Below are 22,678 nucleotides of genomic sequence, written 5' to 3'. Positions count from 1 at the left end.
AGTGCCTGGTGTGGGGAGGGAGGCTCCAGCAGCGCATCCGCAGCCAGCCGACCGCGGGGTTGGGCAGCAGCACCCGTTTTTGCATATAAATGACAGCTGCCAACAGGATATTTTAGTGTCCCAGGTACAGTAGATCTTGATTCAAGTGTTTGTATTGGAATCGAAGGATGAGCATGAGAAAAAAAGTGATTGCAAGAGAGGAGCAGTTACAGTGGCACTTGGCCAGGAGCTAACACCCACCCCAGCGCTTGCAAGACCAGCCAATTCCCAGAGACTCCCACCCCCCCATCCCACCAAGAGTTCAGGCTTCCCCGTCCCGGCCGGCCGGAGCGAGGGCTCAGGGCAGCCCCGGGGGCGTCCCGGAGGCGAGGCAGGGCGGGAGGCTGGCATGAGGCACCGGGAAACGCCGGAACCGATTTCAGCCCACCCCGAAGGCCGGGGCACGAGCCCCCTTCCCGCCTGCGGGCCAGCGGATGGTGGCACCTGCCTCGTCTCGGCCGGGCGAAGCCCTAACCCCGCAGCGCCCGTCTCCTGCCCTGCCGTCGGAGGGCTGCGAGCAGGCGCTGACGGGGAGAGGACTGAGAAGGGGCAGGGGACGGGAACGGCACTGCCAGCTGCTCATTAAAGCAATTAACAGCTTTGGCACCGCGCTGGCAGCCCAGCGAGAAGAGGAAGCGCTGAACTCTTGGCCTATCCGGCCACGCTAGAAGGCCTGCCCAGTCTTGTTCTCCTTTAAAGTGCCCTATATTTATAGAATTTCTAAATAAATATAATAAGATATTAGGTCACCCATAGTTTAAGCTACTCCGAGTAACAGCCGTCCAAGCCGATGGCATTGTGCCGGTCCTTGCTGTAGGGGCAGGTGCTGCCGTTGGGCAGGGCCCCGCAGGCGGCGGTTTTGGCTGCAATGCCGCAGTTCTTGAGGAGGTTGAAGCTGAAAGAGCTGATGGCGTCTTTAGGTGGGAAAGGCTTCATGGTGGAGAGGATAAGTGCCAGGCAGTCGGCAACGTCCTTGTTGGGGGCGCATGCCAAGGCTGGGGTATGACCTAGAACAAAGCCAGGGGTGAAGAACCGCCCCGGACGGGCGCCTTCCCCGGGGAACGCTTCGGCTGGGGCGGCTTCCACCCCTGCACTGAGGAGCCAGGACATCTATTTGCCTTTATCTCAAAAGACCCTGCTTCTGGGCACCAGCAATCCCTGCAATTGCAGGAACGGCTTTGAAGCGTGCCAGGATCAGCAGACGACGAATAAAAGGCCTCAGAAGCCCTGGCAGCACGGCAGACACAATGATATTTTTCTCAACTTAAAGGTATTCCAGCAGAGCAAGAACTCTGCTGGGAGAAAAAGCTTCTGGCCACAACAACCAGTTTCTGCCAACTTGCAAGTGAGTCAACGGCTTATCGCTGGCTCAGGCTGGGCTGGTTTTGTGCCTGCCTGCAACCGGCAGGAGAGCCACAGCCACCAAAGATGCACGGCGGGTCAAAGACGTATTTCAAACACCTGCGGGACCTGGCAATGCTTTCCCAGGGTGCTAACAATGTCCTCACCCAGGCTGTTCCTGCGATGCCGTGAGCTGAGAACGTGCTGCTCAGCCACGGAAGGGATGCGGAAATCCTTCCGATCCCGGCTGAGCGCTTCCCCGGGCAGCCCCCGTCCCCCAGGGACATCACGCTGAACCCCCACCCCGGGCACCCGCGAGGAACACGCACCTTCTTCATCCACAGCCAGCACAGTGGCACCTCTGCTGAGCAGGGCCTGGACGACGGAGGCCAGCCCGTTCCGAGCTGCGATGTGGAGCGGCCTGGGGGGAGAGGGAAAGGCAGCGTCAACCCGGCAGCGGAGCCACCTGCCTTGAACACCTTGTGCTGAAACAAGGGGCCCCTGCGAGCGGCTTCAAGGGCAGACGCTGGGGGCCTGGCTGCTCCTGAGCCTACCTGCTCGCACGCTCGCTGCGCGCCCCAAGCAGGAGCAGAGCTTGCCACCCTTTCGCCACTGCATCACCCCCCCAGCAAAGCCCTGTTTCTCCCCGCTGGCGCCAGCTGTCCAAATACTCACATTTGCAGAGCACTGTTACTTGCATTGATAAGGCCAAGGTCTTGGGTTTCCCCCAGGATCAACAAGGCACACTTTTCATGACCCTGGAAAGGAGAGCAGACCGTTTATAGTGCACAAGCAGGAAGGCAGGGGCAGTGGAGGGGACCTGGTGCTGTCCGAGTGGAATGCGATTCCCCGGGATACGGAAACGTTCCCTAAACCCAACCTTCAACAACAGTTCACCACTTTGGCAGGGCCTGAGAAGACAAGCTGCTGTCCCCTCCGCCGCCTCTGCAGCATCTCCTTCTTTGCGTGGACACGCTGATCACAAGCCTCCTGCTCCCACCACGCCCCAGGAAGCACACCGAGCTCACACAGGGGGTGCCCAGGAAAAACACAGACGGGTCTGTGCCACAACCTAAGCTGCTCAAAGCTGTATCAGGAGCATCTGTACAGGTCAAGACAGGTACGCAGGCAGGCAGAGCAAGCCCAGGGCCCGCGCCTCTGCTCTGGCAGGGCAGGAGTAGGCGGACAACCTCTCTCATTAAGGTGGCAAGGCTGAAGGTGATGGTGACTGCAATCGCGGCTGCGAGCGGCCGGCTCCCTACCTTGCTGCAGGCCAGGTGAAGAGCTGTGTTCTTGTTGACATCCAGCACAGTTATATTTGCTTTTGCTTGGTACAGCAGGAACTCTGAAAGGAGGAGGGACAGCTGCTGTTGAAAAGCAGCAGCATAGAGCCCAGCAATGTGGGGCAGGGGCCCTGTGCTGAGGGGGCAGGAGTGGGGCAGCCATCCCAGCGCACCTACGAGGAGAGGGACAACCCGGCTCCCACGGGACCCGGTTACGGAGGAGGCAGAGGGAGGCTCGCACCCCATACTGGGGAAAGCGGCTGCCAGCCACGTACCGACCACTGCAGTGTGCCCGTTCTCAGAAGCCATCATGAGGGGAGTCCTCCCCAGCTTGTCAGTCATGTCCACCTCGGCTTGGTGGCGCAGAAGCAGCTGTAAACCATGGATGTTGTCTGCAAAGGCAGCAGCGTGAAGGGGTGTCCTGGGAAAACAAGAGAGCGGGTAAAGAGGGCGGCACAGCACCCACCCCAGCAAGACTGCCCAGGCATAACAGACAAGTCTGGGGACGTCGGAGTCCCTTTGTGCCATGGGAAGTCATGTGGAAATCACTGGGGGAGTCACAGCCACCACCCAGCAGCACCTGGGAGTGGGTGACAAGAGAGGGACAAGTCTGTGCTCACCTTCCTTTGGCATCTCTGCTATTAACAATCTTGGCACCTAATGCTTCCACCAGCATTTCAGCAGTGCCATCCTGGTTGTTAATTCTGCGGTGGGGATGAGAAGGAAAGTTAGAACAAGACTAAGCGGCATTAGCACATCTGCAGTGGGAGTAAGCAGCACGTTCCTGGGGCTCGGATGCAAATAGCAGCTGGTCTCGAGTTGTTTAGGGTAAAATGCCCTTTTACCCTTCTCGGTATTACTCAAGGAAACACAGTACCATGCCAGACAACAGCCTTGGCCATCCCTCTGCTGCTACGTGTCCCAGGGACGCACCAGGCCCACCCCAGGCAGAACGTGGCAATGCCTCCACCTTCCTCATCCCTCCACAGCTGCCCAGGGCAGCACCCTCCTTCCTCTGCTGGCTGCAGAGCCAGGGAATCACCATCAGCCCCAAAGCCCTCTGTGCCCAGCGGGACCCCAGGGATCATGCTCACACTGCCCCAGACACCTCTGAGGAAGAAGGCTTGGGACAACGTGGAGCCCTTCTCCCACCAGAGCCCATCCCCAGAGCCTCGTGGGAAGCCTGGAGATTTCCCGAGATGCTCCATAACCAAAGAGCAGAGATGAGCCATCCCAGAGGGCCGGCAAGGGCTGAACCCCAAGCCCTTGGCAGCTCCATCGAGCTGAAAGCCTGCTGGCACGGGATTCTGGTACACGACAGCCCTGGCTGTGCTGCGCACAGCCAACGAGACAGCTGCTTTACAGCTCCCCGAGGACCTCCAGCAGTCCAGCAACCGCCTCCCTGCCGCAAGGGAGCTGGGATGAGCGGGCAGTACCACCCCGAGGAGCGGCTGCTGCCCAGCGAAGAGCCCTTGGCAAGCAGGGCAGGGTTTGGAGCTCCTCCACTCAGACCAGGTATCGCCTCTCCCACATCACCTGGCTGGGACGAACCCCGGGCAGGTCCCAGGCGCCACTTACACTGCACAGTGCAATGGAGTAAAGGGGTTTCCTTCTAGGTACGCAAACGGATTGTGTTCAAGTAACAATTCAAGACAATCTTCATGCCCTGTGAGGAGGGAGGGACAGAAATACATCAGTACGCAGCCCGTGGTTCCTCGCCTGTAACAGTGCAAGAAGGGACAGTATGCCCCTCTGGCTCTCTCCACGTCCAAAGAGCCGGAGGCCCCAGAGGCTGCACAGGACCAGCACGGGACCAGCACAGGACCAGCAGCACCAAAGTGCCTAAACCAACCCGTTCCCCAGCACAGAGGCAGTGGTTTTGTTTCGTCCCTGGCAGCAAAGCTGCTGTACTTCAGGAGGTTTCTAATTCTACACCGTCTTCTGAAGGACTTCACAGCCACATTGCTAGCCTCCCCTTGAAACGCTGAGACATCCCTTCCTGTTGCTGTATCAGTCCCACCGCTCCCTGCAGCCAGGGTGACAGCCAAATAATCCTATAAATCCAGCAGTCCTGGAGGAAGCAGCCTCAGCTGTTCTGCAATAGCTGTTTTCATACTTCATTCCTTTTTTAAGGAGCTTGGCAGCAGGAGAAAAACTCCCTGCCTCCCTCCCAGCTTTGTGCCGTCCTTTCCACCAGGCTGAACTCACTGCTGGGCTGATGGCTCCCAAAGCAGTGGGGGACAGAGGGACAACCTGGCTCTTCCTCGCTCCCTCCTCCCCATCATTAGGCAGAGCAGAGCAGAGGTGGGCAGGGGCCCAGCCCAGGTCCTTACCACTGTATGAAGCCCAGTGCATCGGTGAGTAACCGCTGTAGTCCACCACAGAGTCCAGAGGGTCAGTAGAGAGGGCTGCCTGCAGCAGGGTCCTCAGGATTTCCAAGTGCCCGCACGCCGACGCAAAGTGGATCGGGGTCCGGCCTTTGAAATCCCGACACAGAACGAAGGCATCGTGGTCCAGCAGGGCAGCCAGGCAGTCCTCACAGCCCGTCACAGCCTGTGGCCAGGAAAGAGGACCAGGAGGTCAGATCTCACCCTTCAATCATTTAGCAACAGAACTACCCCCTTCTTCCACAGCTTTCTTCTCAAACGCTGCATCTCAGGAAGGGAAAATGGGCTCTTTCACTGAGGACTCTTGCAACAAAAGAAACCGCCTGCTTGTTCTCCAAGCAGCCTCCGCTCAGGAGGACGAGCAGAAGCTGCAGGGCTCCCAGCCTGCCCCGGTCCCAGGGGTGCACTCACCCCTCGGTGCAGGGCGGTCCTTCCCCTCTTGTCCGCTGCATCGGCCGTGGATCCCTTCTCCAGCAGCAGGTGGACACAGTCAACGTGGCCGTTCATGATCGCCAGCATCAGCGGGGTTCTGCGGGGGAAAAGGCAGCAGGGAGGAGAGCGGGCTTGGAAATCAGCTGGGTTTGAGTATCGCCCTCTCTCCCCTGCCCCAGCCACCCTGCAAGGGGCCTGACCCCGTGCCACACAGATCCCAAGAGAAACATCCGGACAAACTCACTGGCCGTGGATGTCCATGACGTCGGTGATGTCTGCCCGCTCCCCGCTGTCTATCAGGAGGTGCAGGGAATCGGTGTTCCCGTTGGCAGCTGGAGACAACGCACGAGGAAAGGAGGAGTCAAACACAGGTACAGATGGGTCCCCTCCTTCCAGCCACAGCCGCAAACCAAAGGAAGGGGCTCGCGCCCAGCAGCCAGGCACACGTGGCTCAGCAAATTCGTTATGGGGTTGCTAGGCTACAGGACTGATTAGCACGTGCACAGGCTGAGCTGAAGACACGTGCGTGCAGAAGCTGCTGGTGTCTTCTCTCCCACCCGCCGCCGAGCCACTTGGACCCTCAGCTTCTGCTGGCACATCACAGCAGGCTGCACCGGCCCCATCCTGCCTCTAAGCATCACCCTAAACCACAGCCCCCTAAACCACAGCCCCTTCCCTCTCCCCGCACAGCAGCCGGGTGAACTGGCATCCTCGGCAGCGGTGGCACCGATGGCTGGAAGGGCTCTGGACACGCTCCCTCGCTGCCCCCAACCGTCCCCAGCCCTGTGTCCCCTCCGTCACCTGCAGCGTGGAGAGGGGTCCACTTCCTCTTCCTCTCCTTCACCAGAGCGGACGCGCCGTGGCTGGTGAGCACCTCCACGCACTCCGTGGAGCCTCTCTCCGTGGCGAGGTACAGCGCCGTCCGCCCCTTGTGGTCCCGCACGTCGAGGTTCACAAGGGTTTCGGCAAGTGTCTTTAGGGCTTCACAGTGACCATTATAGGCCTGAGGACAAAGCAGGCCACGTTAAAGCGGTGCCTGCAGAGGCTGCACCCAGAAGTGTCCCCCCCCCGGGACAATTCCTGCCCCCTGGGTCCCTCCAGCTCGATGGGCTCCTGCCCGGCCACTGCCTCTCGTTTGCACTTGGGTCCCACACAAAGCCCTCGCCCACTCCCACCCCTGCCCGCACTCAGACAAGGGAGGTGACTCCGAACAGCAGCATCCAGAAAGCCCTGGAAAGAGCAAGGAGTTTAACACACAAATCGAAGGGACTTTGAACGACGGCCTGTGGGGAAAGCCGCTCCCCAGCTGCCGGCACCTTTCCTCCCTTGCCCCGCTCCGCACCGACAGCTGCAGGGCCCAGGCCGTGCCGCCCGGGAGCGGGTACCTCTCCAGGACTCAGCGTGAACCCCGCACGGAGCCAAGTGCCCTCCACAACCCTGGAGCCGGGCCAGCCGTACTTACAGCTAAGTGCAAAGGGCTGACTGGAATGGTGCTTTCCACATCCTCCAGGCAGTTAAAAGACATTTCCAGGAGCTGCAACAGCAACAACACAAAACCATAACTGATCCTGGACTCACGGAGGCTTCGACAGACGCCCTGTCCACCAGCAGGCTGCAGAGGGGTTAGAAAACCATCTCATCTGCTCCAGAATGACAGGAATTTCAGGACGGGACCTTCCTTAACCTGGCTTTGGGCCCTGCATAGACAGTCACATCAAGTCCCTGCTATCCCCAAGCCTCCGAACTACTCGTATGATTTCCTATGCCCACACGGCTGCAAGCTTACCCTGTAACAATGCAGGCATTTCAGACAGAGTTACAAGGCATTTTCTGTACTGCAAGAGCTCTTCCTTGGCACAGGTCTGCAGGCTTCCTTTTAAAAGTCCAACCTTGCTCTATTGCCAGGGGTTTAAGCAAGACATCCATACGTCCCTCGTGCCGGGTAACAAAGCTCCTTTCTCTCAGGCATCTCACTCAGGCCCGGGTCTTTCCTCCATGGTATTCCCAGCACAGTGGCTCCCCAAGAGTCCCCATGCTTTTTAATCAAACCCATCTCCCTTCCTCCTGGACAAACCCTGACACTGTAGTGCCTACAACACACACGGTCCTTTAGCCACACCTGGACACCACAGGGCTTGACACGTTCGTTAGGGGGGGGTTCCCCGCTTCTCCTGGCAGCACAGAGGGTTTTCTCCCGCTCACTCACCAGTTCGAGGTTCTGCCTGTTGCCGTACGCAGCTGCATAGTGGACAGCGGTATATCCCTGCTTGTCCCGGAGGGATGGGTCAGCACCATTATCCAGCAAGAACTCTAAACAACTGCAACGAGCAAGAGAAAGGGGAGCTCAAGAAAAAGGGGAGATTGGAGAGGCAGAGCTTTGCAGGGAACCCCCGGATTTATCTCAGAGCAGATGCTGTACTAATCCCCTCAAGACACGGAGCGCATGCAAAGCCCACTGGAAGTGAGGACCAGGAAGCGATGGCCAGGGTTGCCTCGAGAATCAAATCAGCAGATGTTTCCTCCACGGCATCACTGCTCAGTTGAGCGTAAGCAGAAGCAAGGTATTTCTAGCGACTGCATGCAGGGGTCCGGGGAAGGGGTAAACAACAAACAACTGCCAGATGGGGCTGCAGCGCGGACTCACAAGAATGCCTCCTTCAGCCTGGACTCCTTCAGTGGCTCCTCATCAGTGTCATGGCTGTTTCCTGAATGAGTCTCTGCTCTGAAAGGTCAGAGAGCTGCATCAGTTTGCTGATTACCCCCTCCCACCCACGCTCCTCAAAGCGCTCCCCTCTTCGCAAACCGCCGAGCACCAGCTGCAGGGAGGTGGCCAGGGAACAGCAGAGCAGCACTGCCCAGCAGCGTGCCATCGTCCCCAGCCCCAGCAGCGAGGAGCGCATGCCCCCGAGACACCCACCTCCTGTATGTGTCCGAAGCAGCAGCATAGTGTAAGGGGGTACAGCCTTTACAGTCAGCCTCGTTAATACTGGCTCCTGCCGTGACCAGTGTCACCGTACACTGATAGCTGCCATTGGCAGCTGCGTAGTGCAGTGGAGTCCTGGGAAGGCGGAAAGGAGAAGGGGGCTTAGCAGCGCTGCCTGTCACAGATGGAGAAACTCGCCTGGCAGCAAGGCAGGACCCAGGGAGCCAGCCACCCCCCTGCTGCTGAGCTGCACCCTGCTCTAGCTCAAGGGTTTGGGTCAGCAGCTCCTTCTGAAGAGCCAGAGCTGGACCCCTTGGGGTGAGAGGAGGTGAAAGAAGCGGCTTTAGACACCAAATGCAGCACAGGTCTTAGGAACGTCCCAACCCAAACCCAGGCTCGGTGCGCTCCAGCTGTTTCTGGGCTGGAGGAATCACCCTTGCTCCCTTGCAAGGCCCACAGCACACTTACCTTCCAAATTTATCTCTCCTCCTCAAGTCAGCACCGCTGCTCAACAGCAAATTAAGACATTCAACATTCCTACAGGAGGTAGGGAGATGAGTTAGACACAGATCAGAAGGGACCACAGCAGGAACGCAAACTCCTCCTAGCTGCAGACAAGACAGCTACGCTTCTCACCCGCACAGCCTGGACGTGCAGAAGCTCAATTCAGTCTGTCACCTTTGGGCAGCATAAGAGCCGCAGCCATGGCTGGATGCTGCATACACAAAGCTCTTCCCTGCTCTCCAGTGAAATAACCCTTCCTGCTTCCTGCCTTACCAGCGCTATCCTGCACTGCGTGGAGCTCTCAAACAACCAGGCAATTACAGAGAGACATTAGCCATGGCATTAGTGCAGCTGACGCACTGGATTTTATGCTACAAAAAAGATCTAGGATTTCTGGCTTCTGCGTCAGTGCCTTGCTCCCGCCGCTCAGGCAGGGTAACAGCGCTGCGATGCCGAAGGACGGCTCCGTGACGGGCTCTCAAGCATCGCACAGACATAGCAGAAACGAGGTCCTCGACGGGACTCTACACCTCTGCCGTATTGCTCTCAACGCACCGCACGAAATCAAACTCCCTGGCAAACAATACAAGGCATTTACACAGCCAGCTAAATCCCTGCTGCTTTTCAGGCATCAGCTTGTGAGCCCTTTACGAACCCCCAGCCAAGGAAGCATTTTAGCCCCATTTTAAAGAAGGGTAAACAGCCACGGAGGGGAGCGATCGGGATGAGTCACAGAGTGAGCAGCAGAACAGAGCCAAAACATTTCCATTTTCACTCCTGCTCTAAACACAGGTCTCCGTTCTCTCTCAGTGCCGGGAACAGCACCCAGGGGTCTGACTCCCAATCCTGACCAAAGCACTGCACTGGGCTGCCCATGCTGTAGCTCACGGGCAGAGAGGAGGGTTACGGTTTGGGCTGGGGGGAGGCAGCGACCTTCCTGCACGCAGTGTCGGACCGGCGCCCCACGCACAGCTCACCCTCCAGAAGCAGCAGCGTGGAGGCAAGTCCTCCCGAGGTTGTCAGGCGTGTTGATATCGAAGCCTGCAGACAGCACGTGCTCATTGCTCAGCGAGGAGACGATACTGTACAACTGACCTGGGTGGCAGGAGGGGCAGGGAGTCAGGGGGAAGCTCGAGGGTCCCCCGAGTGCCCCCGCTGCAGGAGGGGCGGCTGAGCCACTCACCTGAGGAAAGTAGCTTACGACAACAGTCTGAAAATCCAAAGAGAACAGCTAAGTGCAGAGGGAACATGTCGTGGATCCCACGCCTGCCAGGAGATGAGAAGGGAGTCAGGATGGATCATTTCTCCACCCTCCAGCCCAGGGCAGGGAAAGGGAGGAAGAGTCCTTCCTTACCTTGCAGTGTCAGCACCATTCGTCATCAAAGTACTAATTAGCAGCTCGTGGCCATATCTAGCAGCAACGTGGAGGGGGGTATTGCCGTATTTGTCAGCACAGTCAATCTCACTGCCTAGAAAGGAAAAGCCGAGTGCTTTGCCAGTGAGTCTCTGCGTTCTAGTCCCGAGCAGCCCCGGCTGTTCCGATGGCCACGTCTCCGTCTCAGGGACATGGCTAATAACTTGAGTCCGTTCAGCATCGTGCAGAAGAACTGTAGCTCTCTGAGCTGAGACCCCACTTGTATCCTGCAAACCCGGGGCATTAGATCTCTCCCCCTTGCCCCAGGAGGGGACGCGTTCAGCTCCGGAGGTCTCCGGCTGAACCCCTGGGGTGTCTGCCAAGCCTGCAGCCCTCTTACAAGAATATTGTCTTTCAGGCTGGACGTGGCAGTGGGAATGTTCTTTGGCCACAGCAGCTCTGACCTGGCTGGAATTTCAGTCCCCTGGTCTGCACTTCGCTGCCCTTGAGCGCATGCACACTCCCTGCCACCCCCGAGCAGCACAGGGCCAGCGGCAACAGCCCCAAGAGCACAGAGTGAATTTGAGTGATAATTGTACAGCTCTTAAACGCCCCGAGCAAACACACAGGGAGGTCCCAGAGGCAGGTGCTGAGAAGCACAAGAAAAGGCTGAGGTAACCCAGGGCCGGAGGAAGAAGGCACTCACCGTTCTGAATGAGGATCTGCGAACGCGTGAACCGTCCGTGAATGGCAGCCATGTGCAAAGGGCTCTTCCCTTCCTTACTCTGCAGAGAGCAGAAGCCACGTCGCATCAGGCTTCCCACCACCCTCCCCGAGCTCTCCCGCCGGGCAGCGGGTCCCCGCTCCCCCCATCCCCAAGCTCAACCCCTCACTGCCAGACCTGAAAGTTGACGTCGGCCCCGTTGTTCACGAGGAGCTCTAGGCACAGGGCCCCATTGGTGGAGACGGCAGCAAAGTGCAGAGGGGTGAAGCCCTTCTCGTTAGGCTGATTGACGTTGGCGCCGTAATTGACCAGCTCGTTGGCCACGGCATCTTGGCCCACGTAACAGGCAATGTGAAGTGCAGTGTTACCGAAGGAATTTGGTTCATCGATCTGTGGGAGCAACAAACCCCAGAGGATTTGGGGATTCAGGAAGAAAAAAAGGCAGCCGAGAACCAGCCAGGGCTCCTGCCACCACCCAGCACCCTCTCCTACTCCTGTCTCCAGACCGGCCCGCACCCGAGCCCACCCTGCTCGCAGCCCCGGGGGTCTTACCTCGACTCCCAGCCTCAGCAGGTGACGCACGACTTCGATCTGGCCGCTGGCTGCCGCAGTGTGCAGCAGGGTGTAGCCCTTCTTGTCCTTACACATCACATCAGCTCCCCGAGCCACCAGCAGCTTCAGAACTTCCAAATGCCCTGTCCGGGAGACAGCGGTAAGAGCCAGGGGACCCCGGAAAACAGAGACCTGAGCACAGCAGCCTCTGGGGAGCCCCACCACCCTGAAAGGTGAATCCACAGGCAGGAAGCAACGTGGGAGAAGAAACCGGACCGATGCCCGTGGGCAAAACCTACCTAGGAAAGCTGCCCAGTGGATGGGCTGGCGGTCCTTCTTGTCGCAAGTACTCAGGCTGGCCCCTTTGTTCAACAGCAGGTTCACCATCTAGATGGGGAGAAGTGGTGAGAGAGGCAAGGCTGCCATTCCTCCCCGCTTGCGCAGGCAGAGGTGCCTTCGCCACCTGCGAAGCCCGGACCCAGGAAGGGGGACACGCACGGCACCCCCTGCGCCCGAACCCGCCTCGCCTACCTCGAGGTGGCCGCTGTGCACGGCGTGGTGCAGCGCCGTGCGGCCCGTGCGGTCCGCGACGTTGACAGTGCTCAGCAGGGGGATGATGGCCTCCACGCACTTGGTGGCCCGGTTGGCAGCGGCGACGTGCAGAGGCGTTTGCCAATACTTGTCGCGGGCATTGACGTCTGCCGAGTGCTTCAGGAGGAGGTGAAGTGCCTTCTGGCAGGAGCAGAGGAAAGCAGAGCTCTAACCCAACCTGCTGGAGCCCGCAGAAGCCCTCCAGCCCCGTGGGGGAAGCTGCGGCTCGGTCCACCTCATGCTTTCAGCACACACAGGGCTGCCCAGATCCACACCAGCCTACAGCCCTGAGAGCCAGAGCTGCCCTTGCAGGGCTGAGCTGAGCCTGCTCCGCACGCTCACAAGTACGGCTTCTCCCCACTCTGTCAAAGGAAAGGACTTGTTTGCTTTCGTGCCCCTGATGACCTTTTGAAGCCCACGTACGGCTGTGTTTCAGGATGTTATCACAGAGAAAGGGTGAGGGAGGTAAAGACAGCGTGAGAGAGACTCCAAGAATGAGCAGGGAGAAGGAGTCTTCCCTACACAAATCCTCCAGCCCTCACCGGGGCTGCTCCAGCTCCTTCCAGGCTGGAGTTCGGTGTGTGGGACCTGAATGAGCCGGGCTCATCCCACCCAAGTGCAGCTCTGAAACGCGGCTGCACGGGGGTACCGGCACAGGAGAAATACCTCCGAGCCACGTGATTTAACTGTGAGTGAGTGTTCATCCATGACTCACGAGGTGCGAAGCGCCCGGGGGATGACACATGCAACCCACTGACCTATATTTGATAATTATTTCCCCCTTTTGCTGGTAGAGGCTGTTCGCTGCAACCCCACACTTTCCTTGCTACGGTTTGCAGGCTGTCCACTTCCACGCAGCGTTGGGGCAGCACTTCCAACGATCCCAGCCCCATGGCTCACTGCTCTGCTCTTTTCTCCCAGGGCTAGCTGATACCACTCGCGGCTGGGAGAAGCACATGGAACGGCCGGGCAGTACATAAACCCAGCAATCCCAGAGAGCAGGCTCTGGGCAGGAAAAGCCATGAAGCATACAGGCGTTTCGGGAAGGCTCCTCTCAGGAGCTGGGCATGCAGGGCACTGGCAGAGCCCTGTGCCAAGCACCCCAGGGAGGGACAGACCGAGGGAGGTGGCTCTCCAGCACATCTGAGCCGAGGCAGAGAAGCAAACGAGCGTGCTCAAATTCACAGACAAGCAGCAGTTCAGACCTGACAGCAAAACAGTCTCGGCTTGCTGAGCTCCCGTATTTTAGCGACCCACAGTAACTGTCCACACATGTTCACAGCAAACGCCTTCAAGTAGAGGTTTACGCTAATGTGTTTCATCCCGTGTCTGCTGCCGATTAAGAGAATTCATGCAAGCAGTCGATGTGTGGTAACTTGCCCTGCATGTCAGAGTCAGGGCTTCTGATCCTCTGGCTCCAATCAACACGACCACAGAGTTTCTTGCTCTCCAGCAACTCAAAACAGGACAAAGTTAAGTGGGATGAAGTTAAGCCCACAAAAGCTACACATCAGGAAATCTTTCCAACAAGAGCCGTTGGAATCAGCACTGGAGAGAAAGGGTGAGAGCCCCATCATCCCTCAAAGAAATGTAAAGCTGGATTAGACAAAGCCCTGGGGAAGGGGGAAAGGCGAGGAGGAGGTTGTGGGGAAAACCCATGTGCTAACTCCGGAAGGATGAAGGGAAGGGAACCAAGGAGATTTTTTTTCCAGCTCTCATTTTCAGCCTCTGAATTATGCGTTCGTCCCCTCTCCACTCTAATGAGACCACCCATCTCAGCCAAAACCAGGCAAGATGGAAAAGAGAAGGAGAAGCACGGTCCCCCCCTCCCATCAGCGCCCACCACCTCCATGCAAGGAGCAGACAGCGCCAGAGGACACTTCCGAGGGAACCTACCTCGTTACGAGAAGCCGCAGCGCGGTGTAGCGGGGTGAGCCAAACAGTGTCCTTCGCGTTAACATTAGCACCTGAGGAAGAACAAAAGGAGGCGTCAGGGGACAGAGAGGTGACCGGCTGCCCCCGCTCCAGAGTCCCCGGGCAGGTCTGCAGCCACCTCTGAGGCACCCGCCGGGCAAGAGTGCCCGTTCTGCTGCAAGCGGGGACCTCGCGCTGAGCTTTACATGAGGACAGACTCTGTGAATTGCAAGAGGAACAAGCGACATCCCTTGGGAGACCGAAGAGACTACATCTCCCAGAGTGCCAGCTTCCCCACTGAGCCAAAAAAACCACAGCAAAGACCCAGCGAGCAGTTCTGCTCCTTGCTTTAAAACAAGGCCACTTGAGACAAAAAAACAGAGCATTTCACATTGTGAGCTGTGGTCGCTATGGGCTGCATCTCTGTATTAGAAAGGAAGGACGACAGATTACCGCCATCCCAGCTCCAGATCTGTGCTAGGCTCTTAGGTCTCACAACCCCTGAAGCCCCTGCCGTTCTCTGCTGCCGAGAACTCAGCACACAGGCATGCAAAAATCAACACAGGGCACGTAAGGGCATCCCATGCTCTGCAGACGGAGCTGAACGTCCCCAGTCCTGTTTAACAAGCCCTCAGCAAAGGATTTCCCCAAGTCTCTCCTTGTCAGGGTCACGTAGGATCATGCCAGCCTCGGGGTTCCCCCACACCACCAGCAAGTAGCTGCGACGCCCACGGTGCCCCGAGGTGCTGCACTGGTGAACAGCGGACGAGGAGATTCCCCTGTCTGCACCGCACAGGCACAGGGCCGAGCGTCTCCGGAGGAAAGCGAAGGGCAGCTTTACGCCCAGTAACACAAGCCAAAACTGAGCAAAATCCCCTGGTTTTCAGCTGACCCCTCTCCATGAGCAAGTGAAACTCTGCTCCCCTGAGCGTCCTGCCGTTCAAGGCATCTCCGAGGCGTGCATCCCCACTGCACCCTCCTCCAGCACCTCCTTCTAACATCTTGCACACATCCCCCTCCTGGCTTGGTTTCCACCTCTGCTATTTCAGTTCCAAGACGCTTCTCCGTCTGAACAAACCTCTTCGGATTATGGCAACATTTCCTAGTCTTCCCCTGGCTGCAACCCCACTGGCTTAAGCATGAGCACACGGTTGCTTGGAGGGTGACCAAAAACTATTGCTCTGCACCCCTAAGGCCAGGGGAGATCAGAAAGATGCCTTAAAGGCAGCGCCAGCGCTCGAGCCAAGCGCCCTGAGCCTTGGCCCTTACCTGACAGAATGAGGAGCTCGAGGATTGCAACATCTCCTATGTAGGCAGCAGCATGCAGCGGCGTTCGTCTTTCTTGGTCCTGAGCAGGGATGTGAGAAACAAAAACCGTCTGTGAGCTTCGAGGGCAGGGAGATCCCTCCTCCACTCCACTCTGCCCCAACACCTCCCCTAAGCAGCATCTCGGGATGCGGGACGGGGGAAAAACTGCTTAAACCCAGCACCCTCCTGCGGTGCTGCGGGGGTGCGCAGCCCTTTGGGAGCTCCGCGGGTGCCGGGGTGTACACGGTGGCCGGAGCAGAGGGTACGTGGGCCATAACCCCAGCACGAGACGGGGAGGCTGCGAGAGCTCCAGCCACTCGTTTCATCACTGACTCCCCGGAGACCGACCCGACCTGGCTCCGGGGCTACTGGACTTAATGAACGTCTGCAAAGCACTCTGCGATCCGAGACGAAAGCCTGGCCGTGCTCTGGCAGTGCACAGCCCGTCCCATTCTGCACGCTTTTATCCTCTCGGCCAACAATAAAAAACACTCAGAATTACAGACAGCTCCGAAATCAGACTCGGGCCTGCCGGCTGCTGAAGGCCAGGAAGGTGCAGAAGCCCCTCTCTGATCTTAGATTGGATTAGCCGAATTAAAAATACCTTTCACTTCTGTTTACTCAGGGCCAGGCCCTGGGTAACGTCTGCCTCCAGGCATTTGGTTCAAGCTTTCCTTGGGGAACATGCCATGTACTAAAGCCAGGAAGCAAACAAGTAGAAAGCCAGATGAGCACAACCCATTTCAAGCCCCAGATTTTGTGTTTGGGGGGAAAAAAATGTAATTGCTTTTCATAAGGTTAAAAACCATTTGGAAAATGGTGGTGGTTTCATTTTTTTTGGTAACAACTTGTGCTGGCACAACCAGGCAGGAGGATGTGAAAGTGAAACCCAGCTGGCAGGTCACCGAACAAGCAACAACATTTCTAAACCTGCACACAAAAAGGAAATTAAGTGTTAACAATTGTGGTTTTATTCCTTCAGCAGCTGCGCGAGAGCTCAGCAAAACAATCCCAACCCTCTCTCCTGACAAGAGAGGACGAAGAGCTGCCGGGTCCCCAACCAAACCAGTCATGGAAAAAAATCCACACGCTATCTCTGTGTAACAAGCGAAGATGCGATCGAATCGTTAGTCCTGCCGGCACACGGGCACCAGCGTGGGGCCGCCCTCACCTTCCCAGGACACCGGCCAGCGTCCGCAGCGCCCGCCCTTGACCTCAGGGCTTAACACCACGAGGATCGGGGCGCGCACCGGCCCCGGCTCTGCAGGCTGGGTCGGGCGAACGCCCTGACGAAGCGCTCAGCGAAACTAATAGGAGCGTGCCAAAAAGCCGGCAGCTGCCTGCAGCACAGCTGGGAGCAGCACGGACCGGAGCCCCGGTTAATGCCACAGCTTAGAGGAGACGGTGAACCAGAACAGGCTGCTCTTGCCTAGAGCTCACAACTGAGCCTGGCTTTTGGGCTGAGAGCGCAGGAACTGCTGACCCGGCACCAGTCCAACTGTGCCACCATGTCAGGCGGACCTGGGCCGGTGCAGTCAGGGCCGGCCAACCCGCCAGCCTGCGTCGCAGCAGGCTGCGTTTCTTATCGGCACATCTGCCACTGATTTGTTAGCGGGAAGCTCGTAAACCAGATCAAGGGAAGGCACGCTGACAAGTCAGACGGGAACGCTCGTAGGCAGGTTTCACCCCTTCCCTCGCCGGAGCCTGGCTCCCACACTCCATGTGAGGACAGACCACGCTCCTCACCACCAGACTGGGGCTACCGAGGGCTGCTCCCCCAGGAGCCAGCCCGGCCGCTCGCAGGACCCAGGGGGATGTGTCCGAACAGCGGCCGCCTCTCCCGGCCTCCCCGCCTGCTCTGGAACGAGCATCAAAACCACCCTCTGCCATCAGGCTTAAGACGAGCGCAGTGGAAACCCCTCCTAACACCCATGAGGTGAACTCCGCTTTGCTGAGCAGCTCAAATCCTCCTTCCCCCCTGGGGAACCACCTCATCACAAGGCAGACCTGCTGCGTTCACACCAAACTATTTTGGGTCGCCATCCCAAAGGAGAAAAAGGTAAACTGGCAAGGCAGCAAAGCTGAGCCTCCGTGAGAAGTCCTCCCACACACCCCAGAGCCTCTCAGCGACGCTCTGCAGGGCCGAGGGCTTTAGGAGGCTCTCACCATCTCCTGGGGAGGGGCGGGAGTTCTGGTCTTCCACGCGCCCCATTTTACAGATGGCAAGATCGAGGCAACAGGACAAAGCTGCACAGCAAATGGCGGCCAAGCCAGGAGCAGAATCCAGGAAATTTTGTTTCAAAGCCCCAGCTCCGACCATCTTCGCCAAAAAGAGCCCCCCGTGACAGCACCCACGTCTCACCCGCTGAGCCTCTGCCCTCCCCTCTGCTAAAGAACCGCACTGCAGGGAAGGAAACAGGGAGAGCTGGGTGAAGGAAGGGGAGCGAGCACAGCCAGGCAGCACTCACCAATACATTAATGTTCTCCTTCTGATTCAGCAACGACCGTACCTCCTCTATATCGCGGTTGAAGATGGCTTGGACCAGAGGAGGCTACAAAGAAAAAGAGAAGCAAGTCGTGAAGGTGGCACCACGCGGAGGACACGAGAGGGAGGAGAACCGGCAGCGTCGCGGCATGTCAGAGACTTTACACCAGCCTGATTCAGCCAGGACCTCGCTCCACCAACGAGCCCCCCGCGCCTGCTGCTGCCAGAGCTGGGCCCAGCGGCAGCACCCGGCAGCTTCCTCGCGTCCGTGGCTCGGCCAGCACCAGGCACCAATTTTCAAGCCAGAAAAGGTACTTTTCTTGGTTGTTCGTTGGTGAACAGGCCAAGGAATCATTGGAGAAGCCTCCACGTGCAGCGCCCGAGCACGGAAAGGCAGGTCCAGCTCCCGCTATCCAAAGCTGCAGCCACAGCCAGAAAACTGTCCCTCCGAGCTGGCTGAAGTCTCCTGGTACGAGACAGATCTTTGCAGACAGTGAATCAGGTTTCCCAAGGCACAACTAGGTGATGCCTCATGCTCTCCTGCGGAAGGCTGCACACTTACTGCTGCTCTCCTATCTTTTGAGAAACACCTACGACGCTACGCTGGCTCCGACGGCGCAAAGAGCCTGGCAAAGCCCAGCCTGGCAAAGCCCAGCCTGGAGCTCCTCCTGTTTCCTGCTGCCCACATCTCGAAGTAGTTACCTAGCAGACCTCGGTAAAAACCAGGAGCAGAGCCCTCGCCCAGGTCACAGGGCCAGCCGGTGCCGTGGGCTGCAGAACCAGCAGCCTGAGCTGCCGGAGCCGTTCGTGCGGCGGGGCAGGTCGGTGGGTTAGGTGCTGCCCAACCTCCGGGCATCGCCCGAGAACCCTGCACCCCATTTCTCATTTCACAGGCCTAAAAATGCCATTTTCCTGCAGCAGGTTCTTCGGGGCAGAGGCTGTGGTGCTCTAGGTCCGTTCAGCACTTGGCACCCCACGATCGCTGCCAAACCCAACGCTTCCCTGCTCCGGCCGGCCGAGCCTCTGCTGCTTTTTGCACGGCAAGTCCAGGGTGCTGCGACCCCGAGCGAGCCGCGGCAGCCCCGGCACAGCCCCTCCGGCTCTGCCCACACACCTAAGGCTGGAGCTAATGGCCAAAACCGGCGAGCCCCGCTCATCTTGACCTCTCGGAGGAACAACAGGGCTTCGCCTTCAAGGCAATCCCTTCTCGTCCCTGCTGCCCAGTCAACCTCACGCTCATCTGCTCACCCTACCATCAAAGTAAAAGCAGTCAAACACGGGGAACACATCCCAGGTCAGAGGGAAGGCATGAGTCATTCCCCTGGAATGCAGCAGACTCAGCATCACTCGTTAGACATTAAAAAAAAAGGTTTTTAAAAAAAAAAAAGAAAGGGAAAGAATCGCAGACGATAATTATGCCCTGAGCAGTCTTCAGTGGCGCGCGGTTTGCAGCAGTGCTGGGTCTGACACACCCACCCACCATTCACAGGGAAAGCTAAATGTTTTGGTTACCAAAAAAAAAACCAACTTCTATTTAAATCACAGATCAATCCCTCGTCCTCACCCCTCCCCTCCTTCATCCACCCCGCCAGGCTTTAAACACTTGCTATATTAACGATACCGCAGGAGCGGGGGACGAGGGGCAGGTGTAAATATTGGGTTTCGAGGGGCCAGCAGCCCCGATCTCCGAAATTGAGGTGGATAAAGGCGGTTTATGTAAAACAAGCGGGGAAGAGCAGGTGTCCAAGCCAAGGCGATGCCGGGGGTCACCGCTCTGGTGATGGGGTACGGACATCGAGCCCAGGGAAGCAGGGCCAGGAGCGGCAGCGCCCGTGCCGCAGGAGGAGCTCCCGGCCGGGGGAAGGCGACGAGGCTGCTCAGGGATGGGGGGTCCCAGGCGAGACCCCGCGACGGGCAGGCCGGGAGCCGGGCGAGGGCTACGCGCCGGCGGCACCGGGGTGGGGGCTGCCTTCAAACCCGGCGTGGGAGACACCCTGCACCCCAGGGGCGTCCCCAAAACCCGATGGGGACACCCTGCACCCCAGGGGTGGTCCCAAAACCCGATGGGGACACGACGGGGGCGGCAGCGGGAGGCGCAGCGATGCCGGGCCGGGGTCTCGTCCCGGGGCTCCCACCCCCGCCGGGGCAGGGGGTCCCGGGGCGGGGATTCCCTCTCGGGGGTCCGCGCTCCCTGCGGCGTGGGGGGGGGGGGGTCCCGTCACCGGGGTCCTGCCCTCACCGGGCCGGGGGTCCCGCCCCGCTGGGCCCGGCTGCCGATCCCCGGGTCCCGGCGGCCGCGGGCGGGAGCGGAGCGCGGCGGGCTGCGAGCCCCGCGCCGGGCCGGGGCTGCGGCGGGGCGGCGCGGGAGGCCCGGCGGGCCCGGGCGGCAGGTGGGAGCGGGCCGGGCGGCCCCGCGCGGCGGCGGGCCGGGGGCCGCGGCCTGGGGCGGCGGCCGGGCCGGGCCCGGCGGTGGCGGCGGCGGCGGCGGCGGCAGCGGCGGCGCGCACTAGGCCGCGCATCCCCGGGCTGGCGTGGCGGCGCGGCCGGGCGCGGCGCGGGGGCGGGCGGGCGGGCGCGGCGGCGGTACCTGGTCCGTGATGCTGAGAATCCCCATCTCGGGGCCGCCCTCAGCGCCCAGCTCCCGGCATCGGGCTCCGGCCGCGGCGGCTCCGCTCGGGCGGCTGGCGGGGCGGGGAGCGGCTGGGCCCGCCCACCGCCCGGGGAGCGGCCGCCGCCGCCGGGCCGCAGCGCCGCCGCCGGCCGCCATCGCCGGGGCCCGCGGAGCCGGGGGGGTGGGGGGGGCCGGGCCGCCGGGACACCCTGCGGGGTCTGCGGGAGGGCGGCCCCGGGCCCCTCGTCCCCAGGGAGGGCAGCCGGGCCCCCGCGGGAGCCCCCCCCCCCTCCCCGGGCCCGGGGGACCCCCGGGTCTCCCCCCACTCCGCCGGGCCACCCCGAGCAGCCGCTTCCCCGTGGACGTTGCTGCTTCCCCCAGCCAAAATCCAGCACACGGTCTCCACACCAGGCAGGAGGGAGGCTGGGGCGGCGGGTGAGCATCCCATCACGCCGCCACGGCTTGGGGGCAAGCCACCGCGGAGGGAAGCCTGGCAGGAGCCATGCCGTCTCTGCCCTGGTCCGCGGGGTCTGGCCGGCTGGAACCGTCCTCCCTGGGCGGCTATAGCGGGTACCGGGGCGTCGATCGCACCAACGTGCGCAGGCATTGCCCCGCAACCCCTTCCCTCCGCCGCGCCGATCGCCAAGCCGTGCCGCCGCTCAGGGCTGGCGGGGCGGCTCGGTACCGGGGCCGGGGCAGGGGGCAGCTCTGCCCGCTCACGGCTCCGCTGCCTGCTCACCCAGCAGTGCTGCCTGCGTCCCCGCTGCTGCCCGCTGCCATGTCCGCCCGTGCTCTCCCAAGCACCTGGGATGCAGCAAAGCGCTTCCCGCTCGCTGGGCTGTTCACAGGACCAGGCCGTCACTTTACCGGCTCCCCAATTGCTCCTGGCCCCCGCGGTCCCTCCCAGCCCCCCGCTGCAAGCAGGCAGGCTCGAAGCCTTGCCTGGCCGGCCCACGTCCATCCCCTGCTTGGAAATAACGTTAAATCAAGGAACTGGCGGTGCCTCCCGCTGCGCTGGGCTGCCCGGTTCCAGCGGGAACGGGGAATTCCTGGTTTATTGCCTCTTCTGCTCTGCCCAGAGGGGGTGTGTGTGGCGGGGCACGGCACCCAGGGCTCCCCATCCCTGGAAACAGTGACCGGGGACAGGCGTGGGCTGGCGGGGCTGGGTCGCGTGGCTGGCGTGGCAGCACCGCTCCGGCCCGGCCGAGCCACGTTCAGGGGCTGAGGCACCGGGGACGGCGCTGCTGGGGCTATTTTTATCACGCGTTTGGACCTGTCGTTAGCCGGCTGTTACCTAACCAGCAAACCAAGGTGAAGTGACGGAGCCGGCGAGCAGCTGCTGACATTTCTGCCCGGGAGAAGGGAGCCGCAGCACCGGCCACCGCTTGGAGAGGCGGGTGGCCAGCGGGGCCGCAGGCCGGTGTGCCCCACCGGGGCCGGCCTGCCTGCCTGCCGGGGCCTCTGGGCCCCTCCGGGTACCGCTGGGCGCCGCGCCCGAATCCAGCCCCCGGCTGCCCCGGGGCGGGAGGGACGCGGGGACCCCCGGGCCCGGCCCGGAGGAACGCGGGGGGCTCGGGGAGGCCGCAGGCCCCGGACTACACTTCCCATCGTCCCTCGCGCGATCCGGACTACAGCTCCCGTCGCGCCCCGCGCGGGAGGCGTTGCCTCGCCCCGCCCCCCGGGCCGTGACGCGAGCGGGCTCTATGGCGACGCGGTGACGTCGCGGGCGGGGTGAGAGGTCACGGCAGCGGCGGCGGCGGCGGCGCCGGTGCGAGGGCAGCGGAGCCGCGTCCCGGCCCCGGTCATGGCGGCCCGGCGGCTCCGCGGCGCCCTCCAGCTCGGGGCGCGGCAGCGGCTGCGGGCCGCGGCGGCCCCGCCCGGCAGGTGAGCGCCCGCGCCCACACCGGGCGGCGGCACCGGGCAGGGCCGCGGGGCCCGGGCGGCGGGACCGGGGCGGACGGCGGGGGCGGAGCGGAGCGGGGCCGGAGCCCGGGGGCTGGAGGTCATACAGGGCGCGGGGACACCGGCGAGGGCCGCGGCGGGCCCCGGGGGACGATCGGGGCCGGGCAGGCCTGGGGGAGACCCCACGGGGCGAGCGGCCCGCGGTCCCGGCCCCCCGCGGTCCTGGGGGCCGCCGGGGGGACCTTGGGGACACCGAGGGGACCCTGGTGGGGCGGGACGGGGGGGGCCCGGGGACGCCCGTGGCCACGGGGGTCTGCGGCCCCGGCGG

The 22,678-nt window shown here is 61.0% G+C and overlaps 1 protein-coding gene across 1 annotated transcript; it reads right to left on the bottom strand.

Annotated features, from left to right (window-relative positions):
• Positions 1-681: 681 nt before the first annotated feature.
• Positions 682-20,453, bottom strand: ANKRD52 (ankyrin repeat domain 52). The gene is made up of 28 exons (XM_050914162.1): positions 20,425-20,453; positions 17,821-17,904; positions 15,314-15,392; positions 14,027-14,097; positions 12,071-12,271; positions 11,839-11,926; positions 11,540-11,682; positions 11,165-11,377; positions 10,970-11,048; positions 10,264-10,378; positions 10,093-10,175; positions 9,887-10,004; positions 8,874-8,942; positions 8,400-8,540; positions 8,127-8,204; positions 7,689-7,800; positions 6,945-7,016; positions 6,284-6,485; positions 5,727-5,814; positions 5,462-5,579; positions 4,997-5,216; positions 4,242-4,329; positions 3,284-3,367; positions 2,939-3,084; positions 2,643-2,725; positions 2,056-2,138; positions 1,710-1,801; positions 682-1,046 (listed from the first exon to the last, which is right to left on the bottom strand). Exons 1-28 carry the CDS (start codon positions 20,449-20,451, stop codon positions 802-804), a joined length of 3,222 nt encoding a protein of 1,073 aa, XP_050770119.1. The 5' UTR covers positions 20,452-20,453; the 3' UTR covers positions 682-801.
• Positions 20,454-22,678: the final 2,225 nt, after the last annotated feature.

The sequence above is a fragment of the Gymnogyps californianus genome, unplaced genomic scaffold (genome assembly GCF_018139145.2).
Source record: "Gymnogyps californianus isolate 813 unplaced genomic scaffold, ASM1813914v2 HiC_scaffold_32, whole genome shotgun sequence".
NCBI classification, from domain to species: Eukaryota; Metazoa; Chordata; class Aves; order Accipitriformes; family Cathartidae; genus Gymnogyps; species Gymnogyps californianus.
This window is presented reverse-complemented; position numbering and strand designations above follow the sequence as displayed.

Coding starts and splice junctions, on each gene's coding strand:
- ANKRD52 (XM_050914162.1), bottom strand. CDS start 20,451: ATGGGGATTCTCAGCATCACGGACCAG. Junction 11,927..12,070: donor TGCACAGCGGCCACCTCGAG/GTAGGCGAGGCG, acceptor CTCCCCATCTAG/ATGGTGAACCTGCTGTTGAA. Junction 5,217..5,461: donor GGACCGCCCTGCACCGAGGG/GTGAGTGCACCC, acceptor TCCTGGCCACAG/GCTGTGACGGGCTGTGAGGA.